The sequence below is a fragment of the Magallana gigas genome, chromosome 6, assembly GCF_963853765.1.
Source record: "Magallana gigas chromosome 6, xbMagGiga1.1, whole genome shotgun sequence".
NCBI classification, from domain to species: Eukaryota; Metazoa; Mollusca; class Bivalvia; order Ostreida; family Ostreidae; genus Magallana; species Magallana gigas.
In genome coordinates, this window is record NC_088858.1 from 48,223,289 (window position 1) to 48,247,295 (window position 24,007).

The following is a 24,007-nucleotide window of genomic DNA, read 5'->3' on the forward strand; positions in this document are numbered from 1 at the left end:
GACATCAGGGGATACGTCTAAAAGGACATCAGCATTGGGCCGTTTTCTGCAAGAGAAAGCAAAACTGTTAATACTTTATTCTCAACGTCAATCATGCTTTTGAAATTTCTCCACTATTTCAAATTAAACTGAATGATTGTAGATCGGAGAATAAATTTACATCATTCTTACAATATTCGCCCAAGCTAATTATACATGAATTCATCTGAGAAATGTGATCTGTCTTATGTTGTACGCATTCCCCGATGCCATTAAAAGGCCATCTACCAGCCCTTTTTTAAAAACACAAACGCCCTAAGATAATCCATTCCAGGGTAGTTCACCCTCTAACACTTAACATTTTTTACAAATAAATTTTCCTTATTTAAAAGAGGCCTTCTCTTTACCTTAAGGTGCATCAAGGTATTGTGATATTTCTTTGGTTATATACAGGTATTTCATGTCATTAGTTTTTCATGTCTTTAGTATGTTCCCTCCATTAAACACAACTTCCGGTGCAACACTGGCGACCTTGAACTTAAAGGGAAAAGAAAGTAAGTGCAACACATGTTTTATAGAAACTGTACTAGATAAAAGCGATGTCTGATCATGTTAATGAAAGTAAAACATTTTAGAGTAAAAGTTCAATGTATATCAACAATGAACAAAACAAATTTAATCCATAAATAACAAGCTCGACCCTGTAAATGTATAAATTACAAACATGTGTGAGGTACAGTGGTCGAATCAACATTCTAAAATACAGCTGATGAGCTGATTTCTCGAGGAAGGATAATGAATATAACAAATACATATATATATTTATAACATCAATAAGTTACAATAACAAACAATATTTCATCTCTAGATATTATTTTTGCTCCACAATAATTATCTTTTCCTGTTTTTCTTTTTAGACTAGTATGGTTAGAGTAAATTGGAAAGGAATGTTCATAGTGATCCCATTGGTGTGGTATGCAATTGCTCTGACAGTTAGCTCTCCACAACTTAACCAGTACATTTTACAGGAAAATGTTACCTATGTCCCCATGAACCACGAGGAATATATGAAAATAACAAAAGGCATAAAGTGTGAAGATCCAAATCATATTTTGGCTTATGTCCTGGACTCTGTCAGCAATAGAACTCATCTTGGTTGTTTTTATGAAAAAATCGTGGTTGGGAGCTACTGTCCAGAAGTCAACCGTGATAGAAGTGGAAGAGTCATTCTTCAACCGAAATATAAGGCTCCTTGTGCTAACTTGGATATAACACCATGTGACGTTGCATACAAGTCCTCTGAGAGTTACAAGCTGTTCGGTTGTTTTATGGTATATGGAGGAATACCATCTTTAATGCAGCAAGGACAGAAAATTGAGAATCTTGAACAAGAAGAACTTATATCGAAAAAATTAATAGGAAGCTTGAAAAAAACTGTGGAAGAAAGAGATGAAAAAATAACAAAACAGTATGTTGTCATTGGGGTTGTTGTTACATGTATAATTATCATCTTGGTAATATTAGCTTTTATTTTATTCCATAAGTATTTTTTGCATAAAAAGAGAGAAAATATTGTTAATTATTCTGGTAATCAGTTCGAAAAGAGAAAAAGAAATGAAGATGATCCTTTGAATGGACCTATTGAAAATACCAGAGCTGCAGAAGAGAGACAAATTAATGAAAATGATCCCTTAAATGGACCTTTTGAAAGTATCAGAGCTGCACCTCGCAGTGACATACGAAATATTGTTGAACTAGAAGGAGAAAACGACGTGGAAGATCAACCACCATTAAGTATAAACTATAATGGCAAGTAAAAAAAATCAAATGCACTTGCAATAACAACCTTTCGCGTGTATGTGATACATTTAACATTCCTGTGTTCTTCCTTGTGGGAAAAGTAACTTGTATACCTTTGTGGGTAATAGCATATTTATGTTACATTAATATAATATAATATAATATTTTATAATCAAAATTCAACATTGTCTGCAATCATCATTATGAATTTTAAATAAACAACATGTATTAAAATTCATCATTGAATTTTGATTGTTCACCTAGATCATATCATAAGCGCAGATTAGCTTTATAATAGTTGTTTATCATATTTTTATGACAAAGTTTTCGTGAAGACAGACTTTTAATGTTATTGTCACGAAAATTGAGAAATATATTTTTAAAGTTATTGTCACGAAAATCGAAGAAACTATTTTTAATATAATTTATTGTTACGAAAATTGAGGAACAGCTTATCTTAATGCCAAAAGAAACTGGTTGATGAAACAATACTCAATAAGACAAGCATATGTGCAACTAATGTCTAGCAAACCCGACTGGCACTGAATATTATTATGCTTAATCGTGTGATGCTGTGATAGAATTAAAAGGAAAATGGTGGGTAGCATTTAATTTGAAAAAACAAAGACGTTAGCTTTTTCCTGTACTTTCATCTAAATATTCTGCAAACTATTGAAAACTCTTTGCATTTATAAGTAAGATACACTCTATTTTGTTATCTTAACACTATATCTGAACAAATCCTGGTTTACCTTAAGGGTGTTGTTTACTCAGGGTTTGAGTTCTCGAATTCGGATTGTTATAAAGTTCAATGTCATTAGTAAAATTTGTTCTAAATACAAAAAGTATCTGTGAAATGAATTATTATTGACATAACATTCGATATTTCTACTATATTATGGAATTATGCCAAAACAAAAATAGACTTTTAGCCAAACAGAGGAAATTCGGACTAAATTTTGCAGATTTTGTTTTCTGCTAAAACATTTTTGGAAGTACTCTAATATTAAAAGCTAAGATTTTATATTTTAGTCTTTATAATTTTGCATATTTTTTGGTAGTTTTACCTCATTTATGCATTATAATTACCGTATGGCATGAATTTAAAAAATATTGAAATATGCTTAAAAACGAGAAAAGACACCATATCTCAAAATTTTGATCATTGACCTCATATAAATTATATGCCAACAGAATAAGATCAATATAAGTAGTTTAATACTATAAATGTTTTTGTATTATCATCATTCAATTTTTTGTAAAATTGAATCAAAAATGGGTAGGAATTTGAAAAGTGATAGAGGAAATTCGGACTGGAATATTTATAAAAATTGTGAAGGAAAACTTAATGCTTTGTATGTATTTAGTGTCACTGCCATTCATAAATTGTATTTCATTTTCAAAAGTGTTGAGCAATTTGTATTATTTTCACAATTAAGAAAATCTCAATCATAGTATAAAATTTTCAGTGATTTTCCTTTAATTTTCCAAAAATATACAATGGACATTAACTAAAAAAGTAGGTCATTGACCTACTTTTTTGAAAATGAAAAATAACACTACAATAAAAGGTCTATAACACACAATAGTTGGTTTTTCATTATCATCAGTGGATTTTTTTTTCATTCTGAGTAAACGTCATCCTGAATTGTGTTTTTGTAAAAAATTTGTATCAATTCTGCAATGTTAATTGTTTTTTTTTAATCATTTAAGATTGAAATCTTGAAAAGTTTAAATAGAATTTAGAGGCAATATACATCGAAAAACGCAAGCCCTCTGATGAATGAGTTTAAACTTTGTTGGACAATAAGACGGCACCCATGGGCTGTTTTCGCGAAAGTGTATAATGTTATGAAACATCAACAAAAGATACAATCCAACAGAAATCCTTAGTAGTATATGTTATACAATAATAAAAAAAAAATATTACTATCTGATTTAATTAATGAATGTTCTCGCTTTCCTTTTATTAATTCTGCACCAATTCAGATTCGGAATTAACATATGCGCCTGTTATTAAATCACCTTTTATCGAATTAAATTTTGAGTTTTCTTTTTGTTAAGGTATACGTTTACTCAGAATGAAATAAAATTCCACTGATGAAAATGAAAAACCATCTATTGTGTGTTAAAGACTTATCATGGTAGTGCTATTTTTCACTTTCAAAAAGGTCAATGGCCTACTTTTTGAGATAATGGCCATTGAATACTTTTTAAAAAAATTTAAGGATAATCCCTAAAAGTTTTACACTATGATTGAGATTTTCTTAATTGTGAAAATAATACAAATTGCTAAACTCTTTTAAAAATGAAATACAGTTTATGAATGGCAGTGACACTAAACACACACAAAGCATTAAGTTGTCATTCACAATTGTTATAAATATTCTAGTCCGAATTTCCTCTATCAGTTTTCAAATTCGTACCTTTTTGGTTCAATTTAACAAAAAACTGAATGATGATAATACTAAAACATTTATAGCATTAAACTAGGTAAATTGACCTTACCCTGCAGGTATAAAACGTATATGAGGTCAATGATCAAAATTTTGAGATATGGTGTCTTTTATTGTTTTAGCATTTTTCAATATTTTTGTACTGCGTGCCTTTCGATTATCTAAACGAAAAAGTGAGATAAAACCAACATAAAATATGCTAAATTATGTTGACTAACAAATGAAATCTTAACTTTGAATATTGCAGAAGTACCAACAATATTTCATTGAAAAACAGAATCTGGAAATTTTAGTCCGAATTTCCTCTGTTTTGCTAAAAGTCCAACTTTGTTTGAGCCTAATTAAATAATATAGTAAAAATATCGAATGGTATGTCAATAATAATTCATTTCATAATTACTTTTAGTGTTTAGAACAAATTTTACTCATGACATTAAACTTTATAAAAATCCGAATTTGAGAACTCAAACCCTGAGTAAACAACGTCCTGAACAGAATCAAATTATCACTTCTTACTGGTACTTATGGTAATACTCGCCTGCATTTATTGGATAGATAGATATTATCATAACGTAACTTGGTGCGAAGGATCGGATCATTTGGGTTTGCCACAGATCATCAGATCAAACAAGACACAAAGCATTGAGTTTGATCTATTGATCTGCGTCTGGCAACGAGACGTGGTCCAACTCTTTGTATCAAGTTATTATTATGATGAAATATTTATTATATGTCCTTCCATTAAAAGGTAAATTACCAAAGATGACAAAACTATCTTTTGTTTAATTCTACATTGTTGGCTCACCTGAGCCAAGTTAGCTTTTCTTATCAATATTTGTTCGTTGTCTTTTGTCGTCATAACCTTTTCACATTTTCATTTTCTCAAGAACCACTGGGCTAATTTCAACTAAACTTGGATCAAAGCATCCAAGGGGGAGAGGCTTCTAGGTTTGTTCAAATGAAGGGCCAGGTCCCGTTTAAAGGGGAAATTATTGGGGGGAAAGTGAAATAGGGTGGTATAGTTTAAAAAAATTTCTCAAAAACCAAATAGCTTGTAATGTCCAAACATTTTCATTATTTGGCTTTCTGATATATACGGTAGATTTAAGTTTGTTTAAATCATGACCTCGAGAGGAGGGGGGAGGGGTGGCCGTTATAAGATCATTGCGTGCGAGCGCAGCTTGCCGGCGCGAAGACGTAAATACTTGGGCGTTAACTATTTTATTTTTATTCAATTTCTTTTATCACGATGCAATCATTTGGTAAACCACTTAATAATGAATGAATCTGAATCATAAAATATCAATGACAAGGGAAATTTGTAGTTAGGCGTCCCCTTTTGCTCTGTGTTACGTCGAGGCATCGTTACCTTTTTTTATTTTATTATATTTTCACAGCATTGGAAACCAATGCGCGATTAAGAATATCGCTTAATGATTGGCTGCAGGTCTGTAGCTCACGGTCTGAAAAAAATTCGGATGGACGACCTGGGAGCTACAGTGCCATCCGTTGAAAAAAATTGTATACTTATTGCGCAGAAAAAAGTGCGCTAGTTTTGGGTGGATCAACCTTATTTATTCGCAAATTCTGTGAAAATAATTAATACCATAAAATTCTTCATGCTATTTACTATTGATATCGTCTCTTTAATTCCCGCTGATAGTCTTTGAAACACCATCACCAGCCCCGTAAAGTAAAGTGGTGCAGTTTGTTGACATGTATTCAAAATGGCAACTCTCTATCTCGATGTAAATTTAAACATACTTGATTTTCCGAGGTCGGTAGCATGTTCCGGGGAAAATATGAGGCAAATAAGGAGACGATATCTGTCATAAATTGCTTGAAGAATTTAATGATATAGATATTTCATCGGGGGAGGGGGTGACTTTGCTTGTGGTGTAGTATGGTTACATGTATATATTACACATTAGTTAATTAGTTAACCAACGAACTTAATTAGACAGGAGGCTTTCTCAATTGTCAATGCATTATGGCAAAAAAATCTCTGTTACAATCTTTTTGCATTTTAAAAGCAACATGGTATTGTCCCCATTGTTAAGAGGGTGGAGTAGAGCACTTGTTTAGTGGAGACATCCAGTAGCAGTTTCTCTCATTATTGTGTAATCACAATCATTGAGTCCCAGAATGCATCGACGAAAGGGTGAGCAGCACTGAAAATGTTATTCATGCTAAAAATGAAAAGCATAGAGGCTGTATCTTTACTATCCGTATCTGAGAGCGGTTTTGAAGGCAAGCTCATTAAAGACTACTAATGTTTGACTTTGTATCCTTTTGACGCTCCAAAAGGTCTTACTCCAGTTAAAGTTTATGGTGATGAGAATTGTTTTAATCAATCAATTTCCCTTTCATTATTTGGATGTGAAAAGCACTATGGTGAAATGCAAGTTAGAACTTTATTTGAACTGGTTCACAATGAGAAATGGTATTCAAACGCTGAAGTTTAAAGCAAAATGTCAGAAAGTGCATTCTTGATGCCATATTTTTACGAGTCATAACTTTCGAATGAAAGCAGAATTACTGATAATGCTCCAAAATCTCTCCAGAATGAAATTCTTTAAACTGCTAAGTTAGGCGAGTATTCATCATTGTTGCACATCTACGCTGTTTGCAATGCAATTTGAAGGCCCATCCGAAGCATTTTCCCAGAGCTAATAAATGCTGCTATCAGCAGAGACTGCCATAATCAGCTAATAAAACCATTTAGGGACTACGATGTGTCTTTGAATGACATATGTGTGATGTGGACTCATACATCGAATTCGGTACGACAGGGCTGGTCTTCTAACCACTTTGCTCTCTGTGTTGACTCGGATGTTCTTGCTAGGGGTTCGAGAAAATCTAGCTGCTCTTATTTTGAAAGCGGCCGTGTAGCTGAGCAGAAGCCCAACGAAAACCCTTCTACATCAATAATGGATGATGGGGATCTAAATGGTAAGAAGTCAAAACTTGAAGATAATGGTAGTCCAAGTAATACTTCAACGCCCAAAAAGCAAAAACTGGACACTGATGAAACAGAAAACTTAGATCATTCTGCCAAATGGACTGCAAATAAATCTGAGCTTAAAGAAAGTCCAGGTATTACATCAATGCCCAAAAGGCAAAAACTTGTCAAGGATCCAGACGGAATAGAAAATGTGGAACAACCACAGAGGCGGCCTACACCTGATATAAAAGAGTCACCTTTTCAATCTACAAATTTCAAATTTCCTGTATCAAGTTTTGGGAGTCAGAAAAGGTCTTTTCAGGAATCTTGGTAAAAGAAATGGAAATGGCTCCACTATGATGTGTCCTTGAATGCAGCATTTTGTGTCTGTTGTATAAAAGCTTATAAGGGTGGCATGCTGTCCAGTCATAATAGGGAGATGGCATTTTTGTCAACAGGATTCGGTAATTGGAAGAAAGCCACAATGCGATTTTGAAGAATATGCCAACAGCAAATGTCATAAAGAAGCAGTTGAGATATCGTTTACACTTCCAAAAGTATTAAAGGATGTTGGTGAATCTCTCAGTGAACAACATTCGGGACAGAAAAAAACAATAGAGATTGTTTCCTGAAGATACTTGGGAGTGCAAGATTTCTAGCCAAACAAAAGTACAAACAGAGAGTAATCCTGATATGCAATCATGGATTCAGAAAAACTGACAAATATGTTTCAGTACAAGTTCAAAACGGCGTACTTATACTAATGGCCAATCAAGTTCTTAAAAATGTTATGAAAGATTTAGAGAGTGTCAAGTTTCTAACCCTTATGGCTGATGAGACTACTGACATTTCCAGTAGAAAACAACTCGTTATTTGTCTCCAATACATTGATGACCAGTTTGTGCCACATGAAATTTTTGTTGGCTTTTATACGGTCGACGATATTAAAACTGATACAATCATTTCTGCAATCACTGATACCTTGACCAGGTTCAATATTCCTTTCAATAAATACGGGTTCAGTGTTCTGATATGGTTGCCTCAATGGCAGGGTCAAAAAATGGAGTTGCTGCAAAGCAAATTTTAGAGAAAGAGGGCAGAGCTGTTTATACACATTGTTATGGTCATGCTAAACTTGGCATGCTCTGATGCTGTTAAATCATCTACAGTTTTGAGAGATGTCCTTGATGTAACCTGTGAAATAACAAAATTGATCAAGGAGTCAACAAAAAGAGAAGCGACTTTTAGAAACTTGAAAGAATCTCAGAATTTAGAAACTAGTTCACCTGGAATTAGAGTGTTGTGTCCAAAAAGGTGGACAGTTACAGCAGATGCTCTTCAGAGTGTAATACTGAACTACAAAGTATTATTAGGCGTATGGGAGGAATCAATGGAATATGTCAAAGTTTCAGAAATGAAATGCAGAATAAGAGGGGTTATGACCTATATGTACAAATTTGACTTCCTCTTCGATTGTCTGTTGGGTGAACAGTTGCTTCGTCATAGCGATATTCTCAGCAAAGCCCTTCAGACAAAATCTTTGTCTGCTGCAGAAGGTCAGAAAATGGCTCTCAGCACGTTGAAAACTTTGGAGTCTCTTAGAACAGATGCAGTCTTTCTCTTATTCTATGAGGAAGCCAAAAAGAAAGCTGCAGATTTTGATAGTGATGGTTCCTGCATGCCTCTTCAAAGACGACCACCGAAAATCTCTGTATCACCACGACACTTGCGAAGATTTGTACAGAGTTAAATATTTTGAAGCAATTGATTTACTTGTGAATGGCATCAGAAATCGCTTTGATCAACCAGGATATGCCAAGTATATGCAGTTGAAATTGTTAATGTTAAAGGGGGCCAAAGGCGAATATTGTGAAAAGGAATTTGAGTTGGTCACTGATATCAATGCAAAAAATAGAGAGTTCAATTTCAAACACTGAAATGCAATTTCCCCAAAGACATTACTCCTTCCAAAATTCAGACAATAACTGAATGAATTCATCAAAACAGAAGGCATACTGCTGTACAGCAAAATTGCAGTTTTGATTGAACTTCTTGTAATGCCAGCAAAAAATGCTACCAGCGAAAGAATGTTCAGCACATTGCGCCGCATTAAATCATATCTGCGATCAACTATGCCCCAAGTCAGACTGAACAACCTGATGATCATTCACGTAGAGACAGAGAAACTGGGTCTTCGGGATGTTGCAAATGAATTTGTTGGAAAGAATGAACACAGACTATCCGTTTTTGGCAGATTCTAACTTCATTAGAATTTCCTAAAACGGATAATCTATATTTATTGCACTGCTCTCTGTCATGCAATAGCCAATTCCTGCAGCTCACTCATAAGTATTAATTTTAGTTTCATTAAATACAACCTTCCGTTAAGTCGAATGCTGACTGACGTCTACCATTTTTCATTCGTATCGGTAAGCCATTGGCATAGGCATTATTTACACATGGACCAAATTGTCCACAAATTTTTACGTTTTTCCTATCACAAGGCGGGCGGGATCGGTTAGCAGAAGATGCAAATAGGTCGTGCATATCATGCCTTAGCGGATTGTGTTCGCTCTGCTTAAGATTTGTATCATTTTCTTTGGACTTGTGAGTTCAAACAGTTATCGCCATATCTAATTTGTAGTTACACTTTGAAAATGAACTCAATTGTCAATATTAAGAAGCGTAGGATTTTTTTTTTGGTTGGTTGGTTTACCCCTAACCCCCCCCCCCCCCCCCCCACTTTCAATTTGCTTCCGACGCCTATGCAATGGCAGAGCTAGAATTATCCTCCACAGGTCTGGTTCTCATCCGCAAGCCCTTGGGCTTATGAATGCTGAATCAGAATTACAGAAAGGTCTCTCGTGAATCCAGTATTACAATATTATTAAGATTAATTGATCTTCAATAAAATGCTTTTACAACATAGTTTAAGCATTATACTCGTTAAGAATGGAACACAGTCTGTTAAACTGTCAAATGGGAGTAAACCCAAGTAAAGCCAATCTCTGTTCGTTGTCATCGTTGGGTATACAAAGTAAATTTCCATGTGCACGCGGCTTCAATGGTAAGACCTTAGTCATTAGTCTACTCCTACTATCGTATGGTCCAGGAGCGATAATCTGATACATGTCTCCTTGTAAGCAAAGTATCTGTTTTAGAGGGTTTGATTGTCGTGGCTATTTTTATACTATTAAAGACATCATATCTAAAAATTTAAGGAAGATCTGATGGTTATTTTGCTGACCACCCAGCCTCCTCAAATATTAGTTTTTACACCCAGCCAGTTAATAAATTTAAAATGTTCATTGTGACATCTTAATACATCTTCGCTATCCAAGGGTTTTCGGTCCACTCCAGCTAGCGAAGATGTAGTTAAATGGCACGATATGAGCAGAAATTATGAAGTTTTATTTTTCCATTTTTCGTATTAGCCTATTTGTATTTTATACCATGACTCCAATTGGTTACAGATGGGGTACAGTGGAAAAGGGTAATTTTGCACCAAAAAACTGATTTTCAGATTATTGTGGTTAAGGAAATGATTTGTTTAGTCAAATTTAAAGTAAATTTATATGAAGATTTATTTTTTGCTTTAACCATGACTCTCAACATTAATTCCCACTACATTTCAACATTTGGGATGGGAGATCTGATATGGAAACATTTAAGCTAATATTGAAGTTTATATGAAAATTGGCTGCCTTGATTGAAAAAGTGGTATAAATAAGATTAATTAAAATTTTACAGCTAATTCTTTTTTCTATAACTTTGGGGCAAAAATATTTTTAAAATACCGTGTTTGAAAGTATTAGATTATTGATTCCCCGCCTCTTGTAAATACCACAAAGAATTCACAAATTACGAACATTTTTATCAACGTAAACATTCTGATATTTTGTTTTTGTTTTTCTTGTTTAGTTTTTTTTTTGTTGTTTTTTTTTTTTTTTGGGGGGGGGGGGGTTGGGGGTTGAGAGGGGGTTAAATTATTATTTCCTGAGTCAGTTATACCACGTGACCGTAATTGCTCATGTGAGCGGTGGGGCCCGTGAGCCTTTTGTTTAGTTTAGGTACGACACGCTGGGTTTTTTTTCAAATGGTTCAATAAACAGAAAATTTCATTTCAATTTGATTTTTTTTCCATACAAGACTTCACAATATTCGGACCGACAACCGAACCCATGTGGAGCATACACGCGAATTATTAAACGTCTGAAATACACACATCCGAACGCGTCTTACTAAATCAGACGAACGTTTTAACATGCATATGTGCTAGTACTTTGTTCAAAATAAAAATAGATATTGATTCTTCAGAAAGATGGCAACTGACGCGAAATCAACAGCAAATCCCGTGGTAATGGATTTTTTTTTTAATTCACCGTTTAAGTTATCCAATAACTAATCCTCACATACTAACAATTTTAAGTAGTTAAGCTTAATGTGACATGTGTATTTCTTATAAAACAATAGGCCTAGTTTAAATTGAGAAATGTTTGTTTGAAAAAAAAAATATAGGAAGTGTGTTGTTTTAATTTTAAAACCATTAAAACTGGTTTGAACGCAATCAAACTGGCAGGTTATATATTGCTTTATTAAAACATATTCGATATATTCTGTTAATCATTATACGTAATGTATATTATTATACTTTCATGTTAAATACTAAAATCTGATTGGTTTAGACGCAGTTGATAATCTGTTCTAATATGTAAACGGTGTGACCGTTGGACCGAGCGCAGATTTAACACAGTACAGTTTGATTTATGTATGATAAAATCTATTTAAAACGCACACATGCAGTAGGATCCGCCTGCATGGTTGCCTACTCATACCATTCGTCAAAGTTAAACTAAACGTCGCGTGCTCAGTCTACATTATGACGTCATATTTCAGACGTAAAACGTTCAAGTTTTGTCTTCGGAAATAGCCGAGGACAGTTACCTGATTCCGAATTTTTTCTATTTCTTCTTTTATTGTTCATCAATTTAATTCATATGAATGCCTCTGTAATAAAATTGCATACTTTGTTCAGTATCTAAAAGATTTTCCATCTGATAATTTGATAAGACATACATAGAATAAGTCGTGTTTCTTGATTGAAGCACTATTGAAACTTATCTGGTTTCCTTTTTAATTTCTTTTAATTCAAATTCACTTCTATTGAAACACTGGAACTTATTAAAGCGAGTTTAGGGGCAATAAACATCGAAAAGTACCAGTCAATCAATGATCGAACTAACTTGTTATAAACAAAATGGCTGCCAATATGGCGGCGCCCAGGGCTGGAAGAAATTTTTTTTGGCCTTCGTACCCCTGATTCAACATTCAGTTTTCACTGATTTTCTTATATATACGTGTTACCATTAATCCTCGCTTCGCGAGGCGGTCTCGCTCGCCTCTCGCTGCGCTCGGTATTACCCTCAACGTTAGCAACACACTTAGCGAACGGGTAACACAATGAATTGTTACATGTGCGTAAATTATGCGCGTATGGTACGCCGTGAAATTTACGTCATTTCTATATAAAACTAGTAAAAAATCTCAAAAACTAAGACATTCAGTATAATAAAATAAATAGTGTCTGTTTGGGAGGATTGCAGTTGAAATTGACACCCCTCGGAAACCATTGTCAACCTCCGTCGGTTGACAATGGTTTCCTTGGGGAGTCAATTTCAACTTTTACTCTCCCAAACAGGCACTATTTATATACTGGTATAGTCACTCTGAAAATTGGCTTTATCAAGAGTTTTCGATTTTAAACTTTGAAAGAAAATTTGCTTTATTAAGCAGTTACAAGTACTTTACTCAAATTAATGGTTTACTTTGAATGTCTCTCATAATAACAATGAAGACAGTAACATAAACATTTTCATATTCAATAGATTCTTTTTTATTAGGAATCCGGTGATTTCACGAGTATTCCTTTGGAGGTAGATCCGGAGCAACCCATTAAAAAGAAAAAAGTCCCAAGAAGGTTAATTCATTGCAGTGATGGAGTTCTAGAAGAATACTCAACAGATGAAGAAGAAGAAGTTAAACCCCCAGAACCAACAGTCAACCCAGTAAGAACATCAATAAAATTTTAATACTTTTCAGGGAAAAGATCACAATATATGATATTTATGTAATATGTATTTTTATCTATTACTCAGAGACATTTTTATCAAATTGTTCATGAAAACAAAAAAAATCACCAGACAAATTATTTTTCCTTGAATTTATTTTTTTTAGAAAGAACTGACTTGGATGCCTTGGTTTTGGTATTACTTTGTGAACGCTGCCAAGGGGACATTATATGGTAACTAAAGTTGATGATAAGTAACCAATAAAAAGATTGTTCACTTTCAGTTCTTAAGTAAAAGATTACATTAATCAAGTACACTTCGTATAATTCAGAAATAAGTTATATAAATCTTAAATGACACTTAAACGAAAGTAAAGAATTGTAGGTCATAGAATAATATTATCAAATTTTAACATCATGTGTTCTTGTTTTAAAAGTGGCTGACAGTTGCGGAGAAAAATTAGCATCCTTCTTTGGAATCACTACACCTAAATATCAGTACGCAATTGATGAGTATTACCGTCTCAAAGAAGAGGTATGTCCTTCACATTGGGTAAAATAATCAAAAATGATAAAAGTTACATATATAACTTTTTTATGACTAAATCTGTTGTCAACAATTCATAAAAATTTTCCAGTATTTTATTTTTCATTTTTCAGGAGGAAAGAGAACAAGAAAGAGAAAAAAGAAACCAGGAAATGTTTGAAGAAAAAAAGTTGTCGCAGATAAAAATAGAATTAAAACCTGAAAAAGAATCATGTGAACAAAGAGAAGCAACTTCTCCAGGCCCCAAATACTGAGGGCGTTGGCTCATCCAAATGAACAGTCATTTGTGAAGTTGAATATCATAACCAATTGATTGAGGGACCAAAGATATAAAAATTACTAGTATATGCTGTATAACAACATTGAGAAACCTTATCAATAGGGTGGATTTGATTGAACTAACAGATTCTAGAATCTCAAATATGAATCAGGTTTTAACTGAACAAGTAAATGCTTGTTATTTTGTAAACAAAACAGCTTTAAAAGATAATTCAATACATGTATTATAAAATTTGATTTGTCATAATGGTTCAGTTAAAATTGATGATCCTTTAAAAATATTACAAATATTTTTAATTTTTTTTTATCTCTATGAACAAGTGTTGTTTGATGGTGGGCGAGTAAGTGTGTGTGAATTTGTTTGGTATCATTCCAAATGTCATTATTTTAATTTATGCCATATGTATATAAATGCTGTGTAATATTGCTATATTATCTGCATTGGGTGAAAAAAAAACTGTTCAAGAGATAATGATACATGTATATGATTTGTTGAATGACTTGAACATAATGATCTTTTGAATTTCATTTTTTTCTAACTGTTTTCAAAGGAATTGAACACAGTTGTGCATTTTCCCCTATGCATTCAGATTATATATTTGTTGTTGGTGTTATTTAAATTATTTATAATAAACATGGTTTTTACTTGCATTTTTGGGGTTGAACTGATTCCATATATTCTGTTGAGATTTACATGTAATTTCCCTATGCCCAAAAATAAACCATTGTGCATTTTAAGGTTTTGAACAAATATGAAATCATCATGAGTTGACTTGTTACACATATTCCACTATGTGTGAAGTTAATTTGATTGCATATATTAGGCCTGGAATAATCTTGTATGGTTATAGACATTATTGATACATTAATAAAGTGCTAATAATATGTCATACTAGTATTCAGTATTGAACCAAAATTATGTTTAGAATTTAAGAACTGATGTATCAAAACCTTTTATCCCTTGATTGTTTGAAAATGTTTGCCATGGGTACAATAATTCAGTCTGGGCAGGTCCACCATAACACATGTAAAATGGAAAGGAATAAGAAATGAACCTACTATAGTTAAATGTGTTAATCAACAGCAAAGAAATCACATATGTATCTTGGGTTAAAATGGTACTGTAAGTGTTTGTTTAATGTACGCTACCACTAGACCTAGACTATGCCTCAAGAGATTGGTGAGGTATATACACGTTACTGACAAACTTTAAAAGTTTTTAGGATTCTGGAGTGGTCCTCCAAATTTTGTGTATCGAGAAGCACTACAGACTGGTTGTGAAACATTACTAACAACACAGGCACGTTCACGGCCATTGTAAAACTACAAGCAGTAAAAATAAACCTAATAAACCCTTAAAATAAAAGAGGAACTAAGTATCGGTTTTTGCAAAATGCTTTCTGTGTTCAAAATTCGCATCACGAGGTTTGTGTGATTCCGGACCCCCCCCCCCCCCCCCCCCTGCAACATTTAAATAATAAAATGCTTACTTTGGTGATTCAGGCGAGATATGAAGGTGGCGACATTGCAAAAAAATACATGTACTTATATTCAGGCTCTATCACTCCGTTCGGTTCGTCCAAAATTATAGTATGAATATGCTGAACCAATTAAAAAAAACAAACTCAAGAATATGGATTGCTGCTCGTTAGAACGTTTATTATTCAGTTTATTTCATTACAAATACTCACCTAATATATATATAATAAATTGTAATAACTAAATGGTGGCCATCACTATCCTACACTAAGTCCCAATAACCGATGGAATGACCATAAAACCCGCTCAATTACTATTTATATGACTATGTCACATGACCTCAACGCACACAGATCCACCCATCGTCTCAAGCCACGGATTTTGTGTCCATTCTATTTCCACAAACAAATTTGATCCACCCGGCCCTAACCACACAATACACAGAAATACACGTATACCCAAAAACGAACGGAATTTTAGATAACCCGCGTTAGTGGATTATATGTAATTTTTCTCTCCAATGATCGCTACCTTCATAACCCGCATGAATCATCAAAGAAAGGATTTTATTGTTTTTATTTACATCGATCTTTCAACAAATTAATAAACTGATAGAAGGTAAGAAAAAATAACTAAATTGTTGTTAATGTACATCAGTAATAGATAAAAGAAACAGCCAAATCGTCTCTTATGGGAATTTAGGTCCGACATCATCATTATTATTTCGTGCAGTCCGTGATATTTCCTAGGTTGCTGAAGGTTTCAACCAATCAATAAAAGGCACGGGTTTATTTTAGTCCTGTCAGTTTCAGTAACCCGCCTTTTTTCCTGCAATGTTGCCACCTGCATATATCCTGCATGAATCACCAAAGAAGGCATTTTCTCGTCTGTGTCGCGCTTTTTCTCGCAGGAATTTTTTTTTAAATTTACATATAAAAATTTGAATTATCAAGGAGTTGCCACCCCACCCCCCCCCCCTCTTTTTTGTAGTATGTAAAAAATTGATATGAAAATAAGGAAATTAGGAGTGAAATTGAAATAATATTGAAGTTATAGATATTCTACGCCAGCCCCCCCCCCCCCCCCCCCCCACACACACACACACTTTGAAAATTTCAAATACGATGCTACGTGCCTGAGATGTAAGTAAAACGTTAATTGTCAACTTTTAATTTTTCTTTATTACCAATAGCATTAAGTAGCTAGAAGTCCCTGCTCTGTCGAATGAAGTCTTGTCCCACATTTCGTAGAGCAGGACTATGCCCCTGCATGAATATTAATACAGAAATCGTGGGCGTGGTCAAAGATGTCGCAAAAGATTGTACATTCACATTACCTTTAGGGCATTAATTGTACATGTAACCAATCCATTTTATTTAGTTTAAATTTGTTTTAAAACAATTTTGAATAAAAATGGTTAATGAAATTTACGACAAATAAGCCCAGCATGTAGCCGGAAGTCGCACGTGGGACGATCTCGTGGCATTGTTTGTTGACGCCATATTGACCTATCGTCGGGAGAAGGAGAGATTGAATTGAATGGGCGTATAAGCCAACCATGAGCGATGAGGATAGAGAAGTGGAAATAGAAAGTGATGTAAGTTTCCAATCATCGTTTAAAAAGCTTCTCTGAGTAATTACTTCACCGTATTTTAAGAAACCATGATTGCGTTTTAGGTTAATGTATGAGTCTCGTTTTCGTTTTCAATTAGGAAGAAGACGACGAACTCGGGGGATCATTAAATGATGGGACTGCTACGCAGTTTATGAGCCAGGTTGGATATCGCTTTTTATTTCAATATGAGGATGCATATTTTGTTTAAGTACATATATTTTTCCTTGAAGGGCTTGGTCTGCTTGGTAGCCATGTTGTCTTATGCGCATGTCCACAAGTTTGTTGGCAAACATGAACACGTGATCCATGGGTTCACTAACCAAATGGTCGTTGCACGACAATGAATAAGCGATTAAGCATTTGTTACTTATAGAAATTTTAAAATAATTTAAGTGCATAAATATTGCAAAATGTTAAAGGTTGATGCCCAGGGTTACAACATAGCTCAATACATGGCCACTTTCCACCCATAATACTTAAATAAGTTTTTTGACCTTTGTCAATAGAACTAGAAGATAAACCATTTTAACTTTTGCTGATCAATGTTATATCATCCCTAAATTATCTGTATTTAGCGTCAATGAATGTATGCTAGTCACGTAATAAATAAGGATGTTCAGTTTACATGCTTTATTAGGTAATGTTCATGTCCATGGTTACACAATATGAAATATCTAGTATCCTTCAATATGACATGGATTGATCACCCTGTATGTGGTAGAGCTGTTCCTAGATTCTTTATTATTGATGAAAATATTTAGTTTTTATAAGAAAGTATGTATCAATAATTCCTATGTATTTCTTTACAAAGAATGTTGTCATTTTAGGCTGAAAAAAGGGCTCATCATAATGCGTTGGAAAGAAAGCGCAGAGACCACATTAAAGATAGCTTTCACAGTCTCAGGGACTCTGTGCCAGCACTGCAAGGAGAAAAGGTAGGATTGCAGGGGACAAGCCAGAAGGTAATTTGTGTAGTGTGTTACAGGAATATCATTTTCATTACTTACATTTATTATTTATTGATTGTCAAGTAGTCTAAAATTTACAGTGCATGAAACACATCTGTTTCATTGAATTCTCCCTTTGCAATTTGCAAGTTGCAAGACTTGAAGAACCAAAGGGTTATGGATGTCCTTTGAACTCATAGCATATTATGATCTAGCTGCAGGTCTGTGGCTCCCATTCTAAAAAAATTCGGATAGACGACCTGGGAGCTACAGTGCCTCCCATTGTAAAACTCTGCAATTTACGGCATACAAAAATTGTGCTAGATTTGGACTGATTAACCTTATCTGCACACAAATTCTGTGAAAACAGTATTATTAAATTTTTCAGGAAATTTACTAATGATATCATCACTTTACTTGCCTCAGACTTTCTCTTAAATATGCTAACTGACTTTGGGAAACGAAGAATATTAAATTCACGTTGAGATCGAGAGGAGTCGCCATTTTCACGTGTAAACAAACTGCTCCACTTCACTTTACGGGACTGATCACCAGTTTGGTGATGGTGTTTAAAAGAATATAAGAGGCAAGTGAAGTGACGATATCTGTAGTAAAACGTAAGAGGAATTTTTTTGGAATCAATTATTTGTACAGAATGTGTTTGGAAATAAGGTTAATCAGACCAAAACTAGCGCATTTTTTGTAGTAAATTGCAGATTTTTACTATAGGAGGCACTGTAGCTCCCAGGTTGTCCATCCGAATTTTTTCAGACTGGGAGATACAGACCTGCAGCTAATTATGGTCTCAACGGCAATAAGAAGGCAAGGAGAGACAGCAAGTTTTATGATCAGAAAGAAATGGAAAAAAAAAATCCCCAATTTAAAGAGAATTATGCAAGTGTTTGTCAAAATGAAACCATACATTAGGGGGGGAGGGCTTTATTGAACTGAGATATGGTTTGAATTGCACTCCAAGACAAAAAAATGCTGACTAACAAGTAATTAAGCCCATCTTGTTTATATTTGTAAATGAGTATAAAAACTGTAATCTATTGAATATAAATATTATTTAGAAATTTATTTGTTCTAGTGTTGTATATATACTGTTTATGAACTTTCACTCACCAGGCATAAAATTTGGCGATGTTTTATAAAAATGTGTTTGGCCCCATTATTTTTTCCTTATTAGTCAGTCCCAAATGGCTCTGTATATCATGAACCTAGGCTCAGTGTTAAAAATTTATCATGTCAATTTTATCTTTTGTAAATCATGAAATAAAGTTATGAAAAGAGGTTGGTTGACAGTAATGTAAAAAATTTTATTCAACATTCAATACTCATGTCTATTTTTAACTGGGTTTTCCAAAGGAAAAACCCGGTTATTGAAATGGTCAAAATGGTAGGCGAGTGGGCGGCTGCCAAAAGGGAACTTTAATAAAGCCCCTTTTGTACAGTTAACTCCTCTTGCAGTTTTCACGATAGGAAATTGTTGTTTTGCAGATCAATTGTGCATATATCAAAGATGTGCATATTGCTTTGATTTGAATTTTGATAATTTAGGATAAAAAATACCACCTGTTGAACCTAATCATTTTTTAGCATAATATTGCTGCATTATGGAAGTTGTTCTTTTGCAGATAAATTGTACATATATCAGAGGTGTGCATGTTACTAGGATATTAATTTTTGATAATTTATGAAAAAAAGCACCAGCTGTTTAACTAAGTTGTTTTTTTTTTGGGGGGGGGGGGGCAAAATAATGCATATATTATAGAGTACCCTATTTCTCTGGATAGGTAGTGTTTATCAATTCAAAGTTGACAAATGGATTATGGATAATGTTCACACAAAAGAAAACCTTGTTTGCTGTCACATTGACAGCTTTTCTCTTGTTACCAATTGTATTTCTGCATTTGCTGTTGTGTTAGCAATATGGACCACAATTTTCAGTTTAGAATAGAATTGTGTTCTATTGTAAAGCCCCAGCTCATTGAATGAACAAAATTATACAATGTAGTTTAGTAATCATGGTAGTTGGAGTTTGTTATTCATATTTTTGTGGGAAAAGCAATTTTGAAGTTTTTATTGAAGAAAAAAATCATTTAATATTTGTGACTACATGTATTAATATTCTTGACATTGTGCATACCAGTACATGTAGTTGTTTGAAGTAGATGGATATTAAATTCAAAATTCATTGTCAACAGGTATCCAGAGCTCAAATCCTTAAAAAGGCAGCTGACTACATTTCATTTATGAGAAGAAAAAATCATAGCCATCAACAAGATATAGATGATCTCAAAAAACATAATGCTATTCTGGAGCAGCAAAGTAAGTTAAATTTAACTGTAAACATTTTATTTTAAATTGAAAATAAAACAATTTACAAAAATGTCATATCCGCATGTGATTGCTTGACACTGCAGGCTTTTATCTTCATAAGATCAATGGGATTCATTGTGGTCTTATCCCTGTATCACTTCCTGGTACCTACTGTTTAAAATAAATTATCATCATAATCAATATCTGATAAAATAAAAATACAGCTTGCCTTGGGCCTATGATAAACTAACCTTGATTGTTTAATAATGTTATCGTTGAATAAAACCAAAGTTCATTGCATTAAATTAAACACTTGCACATGAGTATCAATTTTTATGATCTTTATGTATTAGTTGAATTTAAAATGTTTGAATTGTAGAGCACAGATATTAGTTTACCCCTGAAATCTTGTGTTTGTTTTTAGAAATGAGTACTGTAGTATATAAAGTTGAAATTCATGGATGAGGAAGTACATTTAAGTGGGTGTACAAATGCTGGAAGCTTGATTATGAAATAAAAAAAAAAAGAAAGAGTGGCCTTAAAATTTTGTGTGAAGAGTTGGTCCTTGCACTTGTTCAGAGACTGTCCAATCTCTGTTCAGAGATACAGCCTTTGCTTCCTTCTATTCCTGTGATCTAGACACGTAATATAATTTTCTGATACAGTACATTTATTAACTCAAGCTGATATCTAAAGTCCTATGGTATATAAAAAAAATTCAAGGAATTTTATTTAAAAGTTGGGGAAAAATCAAGTGCATGACCTTATAACTGGCCACTCACATATTTGCTGGCCCTATTTAATCATTAAAAAGTGTTGCTTAAAATAGAATGGCAGACACTGACTTTGGCCACTGAGTTTTTATGAAGATTGCTTAAGGGTTACATTACTTATATGTTAAAGATCTGAAAATTCTTAAAATATCTTCTTTATTTTGATAGATTTGATTTATAAAGCATTTGGTTTCATTTTATATGTATCATTCCCTTTTCTTACAGTTAGGGCGTTGGAAAAAGCTAAAACTACAGGGCAGTTTGCAGTGTCATCGGCTGTGAATGCGCAAGCTGGAGCTTTTGAGGAGTCGGAATCTGAAAGCTCCATAGATGGAGAAATCAGTCATGGACGCCGTAAAAAATTAAAAACATCAGATTAACACCTGGAATTCTATAGTCAGCAGTGCAAGAAGAAATTGTGTATGATGATCTGTCAATCAGCAGTGCATCTGTACTAGAGGATTAATTTGTTAATTGGTGCATGCATGTCTGGAAGTTTTTATATCATCTTATGCTGTATCATTTCGCTGTGGATCTGGGACGAACTATTAATAAATGTTTTAACATAATGTGTGTTACACTGATGGAAATGAGTTGCCGTGAACAAAACTGATTTTAAAAGGTATCTCATATGAACCTCATTACAGAAATACGGACTATTTAAAAAATTGTTTTGTTTTTTTTTTTCTTTTTTCTACAAAGATATAAAGACATATATGTGAAATGTACTAGACTTTTCATTGTTTTAAATCATATAACCAGTTATTTGTTTTTCCAATCATTTTACATTAGGTTTATTTTGTGTCTTATATGACAGGCTTTTGGAATGGGAAGTGAACATTAAGCCACTAGACACACATATTTTATGTGCAGTTTTTACAGCCAGTATAAATATCAAGTGCTACAAAAATGCCTCAATTCTACGTATATCAAAGGACTATGAATTATTTGAAATTTGTGATATTCCCATGTTATTATCCCACCTAGAAGATTTTTTAACAAAGATGAATATTTTTCAGGGAGAAAGTGGCCCTTTAGAGTTAAAAAACTACTGTAATTAAGATGTAAAAGACAATATGGACTCCACTGAAATCCAACTCATTATTATAAAATACAGATGTCGAAGTGTGTTGTTAACATGTTATAGCAGTTTACATACATCTTCATTTTATGCCTGTTACCCATTCATCATTGTTTAATGTCATGTGTAGCAATAAATATTAATTCATACTGGTGTTGTTATCTGATTCTGTTTTATCATACAAGGCACGGAGAAAGGCCCGAGATCTACACTATATATATATAATCATGATAACAAGGAAAGAACAGGAGAGTATATTTAACTCTTGATATCCTCCAATCGGAGAAATGAGGATACAAGTAGAGGGATGTTTTCCAGAAGTAATCAACAAATGTACTATACATGTCAACGTTTAGTTTGCATATACATGTATTTTCATATTCAAACTTTTACAGTGCAATTCAATTTTTGTCCTTTCTTTTTAACCGGGTTTTCCAACGGAAAAATCCGGTTATTAAAATGGTGAAAATGGCGGGCGGGCGGGCGGGCGGGCGGCTGCCAAAAGGGTACCCTCATTGTACGGATAACTCCTCCTACAGTTTTCAAGATAGGAAGTTGTTCTTTTGCAGATCAATTGTACATATATCAGAGGTGTGCATATTGCAAGGATTTTGATTTCTGATAATTTATCGAAAAAATACCAGGTTTTGAACTTAGTCATTTTTTGGCAAAATTTCGCATATAGGGTACCCTCATTGTACGGATAACTCCTCCTACAGTTTTTAAGATAGGAAATTGTTCTTTTGCTGATCAATTGTACATAGATCAGAGATGTGCATATTGCTAGGATTTTGATTTCTGATAATTTATGAAAAAAATACCAGATTTAGAACTTAGCATTTTTTGGCAAAATATTACATATAGGGTACCCTCATTGTACGGATAACTCCTCCTACAGTTCTCAAGATAGGAAGTTGTTCTTTTGCAGATCAATTGTACATATATCAGAGGTGTGCATATTGCAAGGATTTTGATTTCTGATAATTTATCGAAAAAATACCAGGTTTTGAACTTAGTCATTTTTTGGCAAAATTTTGCATATAGGGTACCCTCATTGTACGGATAACTCCTCCTACAGTTTTTAAGATAGGAAATTGTTCTTTTGCTGATCGATTGTACATATATCAGATGTGTGCATATTGCTAGGATTTTGATTTCTGATAATTTATGAAAAAAATACCAGCTATTGAACTTGTTCATTTTTTGGCAAAATATTGCATATAGGGTACCCTCATTGTACGGATAACTCCTCCTACAGTTCTCAAGATAGGAAGTTGTTCTTTTGCAGATCAATTGTACATATATCAGAGGTGTGCATATTGCTAGGATTTTGATTTCTGATTATTTATGAAAAAAATACCAGCTTTTGAACTTGTTCATTTTTATGCAAAATGTTGTATATAGGGTACTCCATTTCACTGGATATACGTGTTGACATGGATTATGGATATAATTCACATAAAAGAAAACCCGGTTTGCTGTCACATTGACAGCTTTTCTCTTGTTTATAAATGTACTGAATGTAGGGTGTTCATAGTCATAAACTGGGAATTTTAAAATCAAACTTATGCCTTTACAGTGCTTGATGGCTTATTTTAAGTACATATGGGACAGGTCTCTATAAAGTCACCAAGAATATATAATAGTATATACACCTTCATTATAAGAGAAAAATAATTAACAATTTTCTTTAAAGAGTAGTTATACTTAACAGTATA

The 24,007-nt window shown here is 33.5% G+C and overlaps 2 protein-coding genes and 1 long non-coding RNA gene across 4 annotated transcripts; all 3 read left to right on the forward strand.

Annotated features, from left to right (window-relative positions):
* Positions 1-393: 393 nt before the first annotated feature.
* Positions 394-1,427, forward strand: LOC109619107 (uncharacterized). The gene is made up of 2 exons (XR_010714964.1): positions 394-533; positions 897-1,427. It is a non-coding gene; the product is annotated as an uncharacterized lncRNA (long non-coding RNA).
* A 9,968-nt stretch (positions 1,428-11,395) lies between these two features.
* Positions 11,396-14,723, forward strand: LOC105331134 (protein FAM177A1). The gene is made up of 5 exons (XM_011433213.4): positions 11,396-11,536; positions 13,080-13,244; positions 13,414-13,480; positions 13,684-13,781; positions 13,907-14,723. The coding sequence occupies exons 1-5, from the start codon at positions 11,501-11,503 to the stop codon at positions 14,045-14,047; spliced, it is 507 nt and encodes a 168-aa protein (XP_011431515.3). The 5' UTR covers positions 11,396-11,500; the 3' UTR covers positions 14,048-14,723.
* A 2,267-nt stretch (positions 14,724-16,990) lies between these two features.
* On the forward strand, positions 16,991-22,438 carry LOC105331135 (protein max). 2 transcript variants are annotated; one of them, XM_011433214.4, is made up of 5 exons: positions 16,991-17,148; positions 17,264-17,326; positions 17,994-18,128; positions 20,321-20,444; positions 21,434-22,438. In XM_011433214.4, the coding sequence occupies exons 1-5, from the start codon at positions 17,110-17,112 to the stop codon at positions 21,586-21,588; spliced, it is 516 nt and encodes a 171-aa protein (XP_011431516.1). In that variant the 5' UTR covers positions 16,991-17,109; the 3' UTR covers positions 21,589-22,438. The 2 variants fall into 2 exon arrangements, with proteins under 2 accessions (XP_011431516.1, XP_011431517.1); XM_011433215.4 differs by having other exon boundaries at positions 16,993-17,148; positions 17,994-18,101.
* The last annotated feature ends 1,569 nt before the right edge of the window (positions 22,439-24,007 follow it).